General features: G+C 46.7%; 1 protein-coding gene across 2 annotated transcripts; it reads left to right on the top strand.

Moving 5' to 3' along the window:
* The first annotated feature begins 205 nt into the window (after window positions 1-205).
* Window positions 206-10,869, top strand: NEFL (neurofilament light chain). Of its 2 annotated transcripts, XM_063139415.1 has the most exons (4): window positions 207-1,323; window positions 6,897-7,021; window positions 9,588-9,907; window positions 10,261-10,869. In XM_063139415.1, the coding sequence occupies exons 1-4, from the start codon at window positions 244-246 to the stop codon at window positions 10,440-10,442; spliced, it is 1,707 nt and encodes a 568-aa protein (XP_062995485.1). In that variant the 5' UTR covers window positions 207-243; the 3' UTR covers window positions 10,443-10,869. The 2 variants fall into 2 exon arrangements, with proteins under 2 accessions (XP_062995484.1, XP_062995485.1); XM_063139414.1 differs by lacking the exon at window positions 10,261-10,869 and having other exon boundaries at window positions 206-1,323; window positions 9,588-10,178.
* Window positions 10,870-11,858: the final 989 nt, after the last annotated feature.

Raw genomic sequence — 11,858 nt, 5'->3', positions numbered from 1 at the left:
TGGCACGGCGTCCGGCGAGCTCGCCTGGGCTGCGTCAGAGAGCCCTCCCTGCCCTGGCGGTATAAATAGGGGCAGGCGCGAGCAGCAAGCCGCAGAGCAGCCTCTCCCCCTCGGTTAGACGGTGGCCTCTCCTCTTTCGCTCCCTCCCCCTTCTCCTCCTCCTCCTCCTCCTCCTTCTCGTTCTCGTTCTCGTTCCCTTCCTTCAGCAGCGCCGGAGCCGCCGCCGCTCTCTCCATCAGCACCATGAGCACTTACGGCTACGAGACCTACTTCCCATCGTACAAGCGGCGCTATGCGGACAGCTCCGCCGCCCGGGTGCACCTCTCCAGCGCCCGGAGCAGCAGCGGCGTCGGCGTCGGCAGCGTCGGCGGCTACGGCCTGGCTCGCTCCACCTACTCGAGCCTGTCGGCGCCCGTGTCGTCGGTGTCGGTGCGCCGCAGCTACACGTCCTCGTCCTCCTCCTCGCTGCTGCCGTCGGTGGACAGCCTGGACCTGACGCAGGTGGCGGCCATCAGCAACGACCTGAAGACCATCCGCAGCCAGGAGAAGGCGCAGCTGCAGGACCTCAACGACCGCTTCGCCTGCTTCATCGAGCGCGTGCACGAGCTGGAGCAGCAGAACAAGGTGCTGGAAGCCGAGCTGCTGGTGCTGCGCCAGAAGCACGCGGAGCCGTCGCGCTTCCGCGCGCTCTACGAGCAGGAGATCCGCGAGCTGCGCCTGGCCACCGAGGAGGCCACGCACGAGAAGCAGGCGCTGCAGGGCGAGCGCGAGAGCCTGGAGGACACGCTGCGGGCCCTGCAGGCGCGCTACGAGGAGGAGGTGCTCAGCCGCGAGGACGCCGAGGGCCGGCTGCTGGAGGCGCGCAAGGGCGCCGACGAGGCGGCGCTGGCCCGCGCCGAGCTGGAGAAGCGCATCGACAGCCTGCTGGACGAGCTGGCCTTCCTCAAGAAGGTGCACGAGGAGGAGCTGGCCGAGCTGCAGGCCCAGATCCAGTACGCCCACCTCTCGCTCGAGATGGACGTGTCGGCCAAGCCCGACCTGTCCTCGGCCCTGCGCGACATCCGCGCCCAGTACGAGAAGCTGGCGGCGCGCAACATGCAGAACGCCGAGGAGTGGTTCCGCAGCCGCTTCACCGTGCTCACCGAGAGCGCCGCCAAGAACACCGACGCCGTCCGCGCCGCCAAGGACGAGGTCTCCGAGAGCCGCCGCCTGCTCAAGGCCAAGACGCTGGAGATCGAGGCCACCCGCGGCATGAACGAGGCCCTCGAGAAGCAGCTGCTGGAGCTGGAGGACAAGCAGAACGCCGACATCGCCGCCCTCCAGGTGGGCTGGGCAGGATCGGGCCGGCGGGGGTGGGGGTGTGAAGCTGCGGGCGCCCCTGTGGCGGGAGCGGGAAACCATGCTGGGTGGCAGTCGGAAGCAGCCAGGGCTCTAAAGGAGCTCTCCAACGGCTGAACCCTATCCCCCAAATGGGTTCAGCACTTTGGAGAGCTCCTGTAGAGTTCTGGCTGGTTCTGACTATCACAGCCCCATCAAAAATGGAGCCAGCAGCCTCCACTGTGCAGAAATCAGTGGTGCTCTGAAGCCCCTCTGGGTTTTAGTCAGAAGCAGCCAGAACTCTAAAGAAGCTCTCCAAGGGTCTGAACCCTATCCCCAAATTGCATAGCTTCTTCAGAGTTCTGGCTGGTTCTGACTTCAATGCAGAGTGGATTCGGAGCGCTGCTGGCAACGATCCAAGAGCCTCCGCTGCTCCAATGTTAGTGGGACGAACCCGCCCTGGGTTTCACTCAGAACCAGCCAGAACTCTGAAGGAGCTCTTCAAGCTTCAGCACCTTGGATAGTGCCCAGTTTCAGAACCTTGGATTGCCCCGTTAGAGTTCTCACTGAAAACCAGCCTGATGTCTGTGAGTGTGCGCACATGAACGGATGTCTCTTTCCCCTTCTGCAGCAGGGCATGTGCTTGTGCAAAGGGGTGTCCCTTTCTCTGCAGCCAGGCAGTTGGAGATGCGGCCCTTGGCATCATTCTCTTTGACATCCCAGAGCATCCCAGCACTTTATGCAGTAAGATGGGTACCTGTCCCTACTCCTTCCCACCCCATCTTCACAAACGTCTTGTAGCATTTTGAGGTGAGAGGAGATTTCTATCAGGGAAGAGGTGCAGGGGCAAGAGGAGCCTTCCCCTTCCCAGTCTGGCAGCCCTGATCTCATTCCATGTTTCCAAACTTCACCAAAACCTTGGGGAGATGTGTGATCAGGTCTTCCCCTTAACCTCTCCATCTCTTTGGCTTGGCCTTTCCTGCAGCCAAAGAGTTAAAAGTGGGAAGAGCAGACGTGCCGGTTGAAAAACAAAACAAAACGATGGACTCTGGGTTGCAGGGATGGGGCACATTCCAAAGGAGAATCCCTCAATATGTGTAGCTGTCATTCACACTTCATGCTTTGCTGCAGGGAAGTGTGTGTGTGTGTGGACATCTGCAGAAGATGTGAATTCTACTGCTGGGAAAAGATCCTCTCTGACTTGGCTAATGCCCTTGGCCTTTACCTGAAATCAGTTCCCTTGCAAGCAGTGGAACTTATTTCCATATGACATCCCAATCCACAAACTGGGGGTTGGATCCAGATTTACGCTGGATCAACTATGCTGGCTGCAGTGGACTTTCCCACATGCTCCTTCCCATGGCAGCCCCTCCTGTAACTTAAAAATGCTACACAGAGAGTCAGGAGATTCTGCTGAACAGAGTGAATTGTGGCGTGTGTGTGTGTGTGTGTGGAGGGGGGTTTGGGGCACCCCAAAAAGTCAGGCAGAGGGACCTTTTACAAGCAGAAGGCAGATCCTGGATTCAGCCTTGGTTAAGGTGGACCGCTGGGGGCTAATCCGAGGCAGGGGCTTCAAATGGCTCAGCCCCAGAACCTGTTCAGCTCTGGAAAATGTGGAGTAATATAGCATTCTGCTTTTGAACATGTACACTATTCATAGGATATGTCCACTTGGAAATGATTCATCTGTACCAATGGTATCCCCCTCTTCCCCAGACAGGAGATCTGGTTTCCAAGCAACTTTTGTGTTCTGGTACTTCTCTTTCTTTCTTTCTTTCTTTCTTTTTTTTTTAAAAAAAATATTCAGTGTGGGGATGGGGTACAGCAGGATTTCAATTTTTGGTAACCTTTCCTAAGATTGGTAAGCAAAAAGAATTGGAACTTGCCGCATACCCTCTGAAGGCTGAAACTCTGTTGATCCACTTTGAACCCCCAATTTTTGCCTTGCATCAGTCTGCAATTTGCCTGTGAAACCTAAGCATCCTTGTCAGAAAGAAATAGTGCTAAAACTAATGGGATGAGCTTCAGAAGATAATACCCTGATCCACAGCTTAAGGAAGCAGGTATACATGGAATTTAGTCAATTTCCATCCCAAGCTGATTTGGGAATATGGCCCATAGATTTTAATGGTCCTTGCTTTTAAGAAAATCCCCCCTTTAAATAGGAATCATTGACCAGCTCCATCAACTCCATATCAGCACCATCCCATGCACACTTACTTCGGGATAAACCACACTGAGCTCAGTTTGACTTATTTCATAGCACACATGCATAGGAATGTGCCACATATCATTTGGAATCTGCTTGATCAGGTTGTGAGTTGGGCAGTTTGTTTAGGTCTCTAAGGGGCACATTCCTGCCAAGATTTAGGAGATGAACAAAGAGGTGGCAAGTAGTGCCCACAGGCTGTGAACTCGTGACACTGATGGATTCAAACGTACACCCTTGTTTGGGTTATTTTATGAATCTGTGTGGGTAGCAGGTATTTTTTGTTGGAAGTTTTGCCCATTGCTGAGTTTCCTCATGGAGTGGAAACAGTCCCTGTATCCAATATCCCTTGGTAACTCCAATACCCCTTGATAACTTTCTTCTAATTCAGTCCATGTCGGGAGCTAGCATGATTTGGGGACACTTGTCAATTTCATCTTTCTGCAATCAAAGAGCTGACTTGGTTTTAAACTCATGCATTCTGCTTAACTTGCTTAGGGATTGCCAGATTGTACCTCATACTGGACAAGCAAAAGCTTTTAAAATATCATCTTGGGTGTAACATGCTGCAGTAGCAGCAGCTCCGAAGCAGGTAGTGGTGCAATGCACCAACGTCCACTGGTCCCCCCCCCCATGTCTGCCCCACCCACTTTAACCTGGGAGTGGTTCAGCACACCAAGTGCTGAAATAGCTGCTTGCTAGGATCCAAGAATGTCAGCAATACCTTTATAAGTGCTAAGGGAGCAGTTCTGTGACCACAGATGTAATCCACACAACTAGATAAACCTAAAAGGGTTTTAACTAATTTAGTCTTAGGAGTCTTTAATAATTAAACTAAAGCATATTTGTTGAATCATAGGACTGTAAAGGCTTCAAATGTTATCTAATCCTGTCCTTTGTGCTAAAGCACAATCCAGAAGCAAGATTTTAAATCTTCATTCTGGTTTACTTAGATGATGATGATGATGATGATGATGATGAAGATTAAGATTAGGCTGCATTGGGAGTTTAAAGGTTGGTAGGGAATCTTATGCAATTTCTTGCATGACATAACAATCTAAATTCACCCCTCAAGGGCTGCCCCATATTTTATTGGTTATTTATTTATTTATTTGTAATATTTAGATACCACTAAATATAATAAAACTGCTAAGCAATTAGAGATTTAGCACCGGGAAGATGTAAGATTAATCCCTTAGAACGTGATACTAATTTTTATTCCATTGTGTAATTTCGTAGTTATTTTTAATGGAAAGTAATAAGAACATAGTTGTAGTTTTGTTTTGTTTAATGAGAAGGCCGTAGAATTACAAAGATGGTTTAAAAACAATCACCTGTAAAACCAGTTGAAGAAAAGCTGTTCTGTGAAAGATTTCTAGTTCTTTTTTCTCAATCTGCATAGAAAGAGCAAAATAGAACAATACCCTTTACAGAGCAACCTCAACTTATGAAATAAAACATTTTAAAATGCCCCCTTTTAATTCTGATCAATATTGTTGCAATTTTACAGACAGTTCAAACTACAAGCTGGTTAAGTTTCAAATTTTGGATCAAAACTGGAAGTGCAGTGTAACCCTAACCCTGCTTACTCAGATGTCAATCCTACTGCATCCTTTGCCTCATTAGAAACAATGGAATTGAAGCTAATGTAAACCAAAGTACTTCAGTTTAATTGTGGCCCCATTCAGACAACACGCTAAACCATGCTGCTTAACCACAAAATGGTTAATGTAGGGTGACCATATGAAAAGGAGGACAGGGCTCCTGTATCTTTAACAGCTGTATGAAAAGGGAATTTGAGCAGGTGTCATTTATATATATGGAGAACCTGGGGAAATTTCCTCTTTATCACACCAGTTAATGCTGCAGGTGTCCTGCCCTCTTTTAAATCTGGTCACTCTAGTATAACTCCTGCAGCTTTAACTGTTGTGATGAAGAGGGAATTTCACCAGGTTCTCGATATATACAAATGACACCTGCTGAAATTCCCTTTTCTATGCAACTGTTAAAGATACAGGAGCCCTGTCCTTCTTTACATATGGTCACCCTAATGAACATGATACCATGCTAATGATATGGGAATATTCTTCATGCCTTTCATTAGCAAGCTCATAATGAAACATTCAAAAGATACTGGGAGAATAACTTACCAGAGTGTGGTGGGAAATAAAGGAAACTTGCTATGGATTAAACACCCCCTGACCCCCCCCACCAGTATTTGAGGGTTGTGACCATCATCTGTTATTGGCAAATTAATCCACAACCCAGTTAAATGGAATCAGTTGGATTTTAAGACTGAATATTTCTGTGGACTTCACCGACATCAACTTCCAGAGGATGAACCATGCTAGTCTATTGCAGCAAAACCACAGGGAATCCTGTGGCATCTTAAAAGCTAATATATTCATTATGCGATAAGCTTATATGGATCTATCTCATGAAAGTTTATGCCGTAATGCATTTATTAGTCTTTAAGCGGCAAGATTCTTAGCTGTTATTGAATGAGATGGACATCCTATTCATAAGCCGATTGGATACACTCTATTAAAAGAGAAAAAGTAAGAATGCATGTAAAGGAAATCAATGTTACTTAGACTTCGGTGGATTGTAACCATCCTGTGGATACAAGTCCTGGTATCAGGTAGAAATCAGTTGACTTCAAATCTTAAATTGGTTTAACTGAATTGTGGAGCAGTTTTTCCATCCCATTTCTTAAGCATGGTTACTTCACAAAATTTAGGAGGAGAAACGATGATTTATACCTGTATGTGAAAGTGGTATTGTTCGTAGGATGAATAGAATATAGTGGGTTGGTTGCAGATCTACTCATGTTTAGAGTTGAACCATTGAAATCAATGGGACTTAAGGTCATCATGATGATTGACTTCCCCATTGATTTCATTGGGTCTCATCCAAACACAACTCAAATGGCATCCAACCCAGTGGCTTAAAATAAAATAAAATACAAGCCTGGTTTTTGACCCATCATGAAAGTAGAGAGAGAGAGAGAATGAGGGGAACAGAAGGAAGCTTGTAGTGCAGGAATGAGGAACATGTGGCCTGTTGTTGTGCTGACTAGGGCTGATGGGTATTGCAGTCCACAAACATCCAGTGGGCCACACATTCTCTTCCACCCCTGCTTTAGTGGATTCCAGGAAAACGATTTGAGAAGCTTAAAACACCATGTGAAATGAAAGGGAAGTCTTGGACATTGTAGGATGACTCTTTGTCCATTGATACTCTCATTGATGAATACTCTCATTGATGAAGACAGCATTGAGCCTCTACCCCAATACAAGGGTCACATCACATTTGGGCTTTGTATGATTAAATAAGTTCATAAACTTAACCCTTTCCTTCTTTCCAACAGGACACGGTCAATAAATTAGAAAATGAACTGAGAACGACCAAGAGTGAAATGGCTAGGTATCTAAAGGAGTATCAGGATCTTCTAAATGTGAAAATGGCTCTGGACATTGAAATTGCAGCATACAGGTAATCATGGTGGGGGATTGTTCTGCAATCATAAATTTATTTATTTTTAAAAAAATGATTTTTCAATTTCAGCTGCAGTTTCTTTTGGGTGTTGAAGCCTGTGATCCTTCCTAACCAGTCTTGTTTGAAGGAATCAGTGGCTTTTCTTTACATATGGAAAAGGTTGAAAATGGAGGTGCAAGATTTGACTCCTAGTCTTCTCCTTTCCTGCTAATTCCAAAACAACGAACCAATATACCCCAGTGATTTCACTGAAAATTTCAGCTTACAATCTTGTTTAACTGTTGGCCCTGCTCATCATCACCATGTGGACCTGACAATTTACCTCCAAGGAAATGTGGTCCCTGACACCCTGGTTGTATTCCTTCTGCCTAAAAAAGAACACCCCCAGCTAGACTTCATGGTAATTTAAATGCGCATTAAACCTTGAAGCAGGGGTGTTGTTGAACATCTTTCAGTATAAAGGATGAATTCAGTTTAGAGAATCTCGGGGAGGGGGGGCACATCCCAGAGATGGGTGGGGCCTCAGGCAAAGGGGGCAGGGCCAAAGTCTAAGGGGAGGGCCCAGAATGTTGGGATATTGTAGCTTTTAGCTCTTGCTGCTAGTAACTAAGCCTTAAGAGAGACATTTCAACCTTCTAGAATGGGGAGAAGATTGCCCCCAAATTGGGAAACCACCAAATTCTTGACATTTAGGGGAGAAAAAAAATGGGAGCTACCTGGTGATGTGGTGAAAGGGGCATGGCTCAAGGTTGGCCACATTTGACCTCCTGAGCCTGAGGTTCAACACACCCTCCTTGAGGGCACACTCACCACCACCACATGAGATGACAATCACATATGAAAATGAACTTCTGCATGCAGCAGGTCCTTAGCTGTGTTTAGAATTGGTGATACCAAAGGATGCTGCATACATGTGATGTTTGCTGGAACTGCAAATGGAGTTTCTGCAGGCAGATAGAGAACATGCACAGTGTCAAAGAGATGGCCGCTGGCAGCTTTGATAGCTCCACTGATCATTTATTAATTTGCCCATATGCAGCTGCTCAAGGGAGGCCAGTGGTACCAGCTTCAACAGCACCTATCAATTCCTACTTGGGGGAGAGTAAGTGAACCTCCTTGTCAGTGGTGGTTCCATGTTTTAGAGGGCCCTTGGGGAAGAGATCCTCAGTGGGCCCCCTCTTTCTTCAATGAGTCTACCTTCTCATTGCATACTATTGCTCCTCTTCATCATCATTGCTACCATTTGCTTACTTGACAGGTAGAGAGCCAGTGAGCAAGTAGGTCATGGCATCTGCTCCTCCTCCTCCTTACCTTCACTGTTGTCTTGGCTGAAGCAAGAGGCAAATGAACAAGCAGGTTGCAATGGTGAAGAGGAGGAGCAAGGCCAGGATGATCTTGCCAGTGGACACCTGCTTTGGTGTTGGCCTTCAGCAGGTACCCAACCATGCCTACCCTTCACACCAGTCCTGTTCTACACCCTAAAAGAGTCCTGGAGACTTGTCTGCAACTGTCCAAGCAGACCTTGTTCCTCTGGCTGGTGAATCTCCTCCTCCTCCTCCTCCTCCTCCTCCTCCTCCTCCTCCTCCTTCTTCTTCTTTTTCTTCTTCTTCTTCTTCTTCTTCTTCTTCTTCTTCTTCTTCTTCTTCTGTACAGAGTTTTCCACTTTGTTACCAATAGTAGGATGGCTGAAAGTTCAGCCAGCAGGCAAAGAGTAATAAAAGGCAATCTTTGCAACATATAAAAATGGTCCTGGTGAATCTATAAGTGTTTCAAATAGGAACATACATTTTTGGTAAAGCTGCAATCTTATGCCATAGCTAGACCTAAGGTTTATCCCTGGATCGTCCAGGGGTCAAACCTGTTCATCTAGGTGACACACAGGGGATCCAGTGCTCAGGCAGGGGCGAACCCTGGATGATCCCAGGATAAACCTTCGGTCTAGCTGTGGCCCTAGACATCCTTAACTGGGAGTAAATCCAATTGAAATCAATGGAAGTTACCTGATTACAGTAGACACATTTAGGATTGCACTGTAAATTAGTGTTGCATTGGGGAGTATGTATTTAGCTCCATTGCACAGTGTCCACCTCATTCTACAAAATTTAATTCATCTTGATGTATTGGAGCTCAATCGGTTTTAGCATTGGCATGCCACATGCACATGATGAATTTATTATTGGCACAGCACAGCCCTATTTCCCCCCTGGGTAATTTGCACTGGACTTAGAGGAAGGAATGGATGGGGATATTTCAGGGAAACACAATCTCTGAATGCTGAGAGTGGCCTGGTGCTTTGAATACAACCATGGCCTACTTTGTCAGAGGGATACATTTAGCCCTAGGACATCCATTCATGGATCGATCATATCTTTTCGTTTGTGTGTCTTGAGTGTGTGTGTGTGTGTGTGTTCCCCCCTAAAGACTTTTAAATCCCGTGAGAAGCCTTCAATGTCCAAAGTTGATATCCTTAAATTCATTAACAAATGTCCATCTTGTTTTGAATTGATGTACAATTTCCTAATGCTTCTGTGTTTCCTTTAATCTCCTTCCTTCTCCCTCCCAGAAAACTACTGGAAGGTGAAGAGACCCGACTTAGTTTCACCAGTGTTGGAAGCATAAGCAGCGGCTATACGCAGAGTGCCGGAACCTTCGGAAGATCAGCCTATAGTGGTTTACAGAGCAGTTCCTACCTGATGTCAGCCCGTTCCTTCCCTGCATACTACTCCAGCCATGTGCAAGAAGAACAGATAGAAGTTGAGGAGACCATTGAAGCATCCAAAGTAGAAGAAGCCAAAGAATCTCCCCCATCAGAAGGAGAGGAAGAGGAGAAAGAAGAGGGTGAAGGAGAGGGAGAGGGTGAAGGTGAAGAAGGAGAGGAAGAAGGTACTACTGATTAGTTCTCTAAAAAGCAATGCCAATTTATGAAATCTAATGCTTGCAGCTGGACTTGGTCATGCTTGAAGAAGGCCCCACTGAAATAAATAGCACTTAATTTAATGATAGGGCCAGCCATGCTCCTTTGCAAACTTCTGAAATATCTTACAGTCCACTTTAATGGTTTCAAACAGGGGTTACTCCTGGTCTTCTCCAAGTTATTATGGAATGTCATCTATTGCCCACTCTACCCCCTTGACAATGCCACCCTACATTCAAACTTCTGTTGTTGTTGTTGTTGTTGTTGTTGTTATAGTAGTAGTAGTAATGCTTTTCTCTCTCTCTCCCTCCAGGGGCCAAAGAAGAAGAAGAGGGAGAGGAGGAAGAGGGAGAAGGGGAGGGTGAAGGCGAAGGAGAGGGAGAAGAAGAGGGAGGAGAAGAAGAAGGTGCTGAGGAAGCAGATGAGGGAGAGAAAAAGGAAGGTGAAGATGAACAAGAGGAGGCTGGTGGACAGGATGCACCTAAAGAGAAGAAGAAGGATTGATATTATAGAACTGTATGTCGGTTTCCCAGATAGTTTAACTGACTGAGCTAAAATTGCTGTAACACGTATTTAAATCCCCCCAATGTTCTTAGGTTTAAAGAAGTTAATTGTCTCGTTTTCGTTCTGTTCTATTTTTCTTTTCTTTTTTTCAATGCAAAAATTTAACCTGAATGCTTGCAGAGTGTCCCACTGCCTGCTCCCAAACTACGCATGGTGTATTCTTACCAGTCCCAGAGCAATGTGCAATTCGGCTGATTTCAAACCTTAGTTTAAGGGGAGGGAAATTTAAAAGTGGGGAAGCCACTGGTGGAGGGGAGGGGGGCAAAATATGTCTAAGCTACATTCAAAGTTGTTCTGAAAAACCTTGGGTGGTGAAAATATCAAAGTCTGTGCAATCAAGCTAGTCAATAAAGTTACCGAGCTGCATACACAACTTTCTGGTGGTGTGTCTTAAATATGTCCCAGCTTATTCCAGGGTGTGTGTGTGTGTGTGTGTGTGTGTGTGTGTGTGTGTGTGTGTAAAAGTGAGAGAAAGAAAGAAAGGGAGAGAGGGAGGGAAGGCAAAATCCTATGGATATTTACTCAGAAGTAAATCCCACTGTGTTCAGTGGAGATTACGCCCAGGTAAATTGGATGCATTGGATTGAAGAACCTATGGCCCTCCAGGTTTTGATGATCATCCCTCACCATTGGCCAGGTAGCTGGGGCTGATGAGAATTGGAGTCCTACAACATCTGGAGGGCCACGGGTTCCCCTGCACCGCCTTAGAAACTAAATGCATTGTGACATTGTAAATGCAAGTTACAGCTGGATTGGTGGACTGCATATGCTTCCTCAATGACATCCCCCCTGGCAAAATCCAGAGCATCACTGAGATACAGGGCTGAGAGAGGCCTCTGCTCGAACCCCCTAGTTTACTGCCTGAACACGTTCCAGCTGACATGCAACACCCTTAAGGCTGCCTTGGGTAGAAAGGAACTGCTGGAGCCAAGAGGATGACACACCTAAACAGTGTGTGAAGAAAATGTGTCAGGAAGAAGGTATGCTGTGGCACTGGGAGCAATTCTTCTCAATCAGAGAGCAGAAAAGTGAAAAACGGGAAATTGCAACTCTGGTGTTCTCATTAGGAGAGGTGGGCAGGGGCAAATAACTTCTCCTGGCATAAACCCAATCTGGTGTGGACAGTATTGTAGTGGTGCCAGGGCTTGTGAGTTTGAGGCACCTGGACTTTTTGATTAGCAGGGACCATGATGTCATCTGCCACCCTCCTCAGACTTCTCTGCTCCATCTGAGCTTAGCTGCAATCCTCCACCCACCCAGTAGCTGGGTGGGTGGAGGAGAAAGAATATCCCCAGACCCATTAGCTTTATAAATGACCTGCTTCTGGTGGAGCTGAAAACTACTAGAACTGGTTTG

The sequence above is a fragment of the Elgaria multicarinata genome, chromosome 12 (genome assembly GCF_023053635.1).
Source record: "Elgaria multicarinata webbii isolate HBS135686 ecotype San Diego chromosome 12, rElgMul1.1.pri, whole genome shotgun sequence".
NCBI lineage: Eukaryota > Metazoa > Chordata > Lepidosauria > Squamata > Anguidae > Elgaria > Elgaria multicarinata.
This window is presented reverse-complemented; position numbering and strand designations above follow the sequence as displayed.

Coding starts and splice junctions, on each gene's coding strand:
- NEFL (XM_063139415.1), top strand. CDS start 244: ATGAGCACTTACGGCTACGAGACCTACTTCCCATCGTACAAGCGGCGC. Junction 1,324..6,896: donor CCGACATCGCCGCCCTCCAG/GTGGGCTGGGCA, acceptor TCTTTCCAACAG/GACACGGTCAATAAATTAGA. Junction 9,908..10,260: donor TGAAGAAGGAGAGGAAGAAG/GTACTACTGATT, acceptor CAGGGGCCAAAG/AAGAAGAAGAGGGAGAGGAG.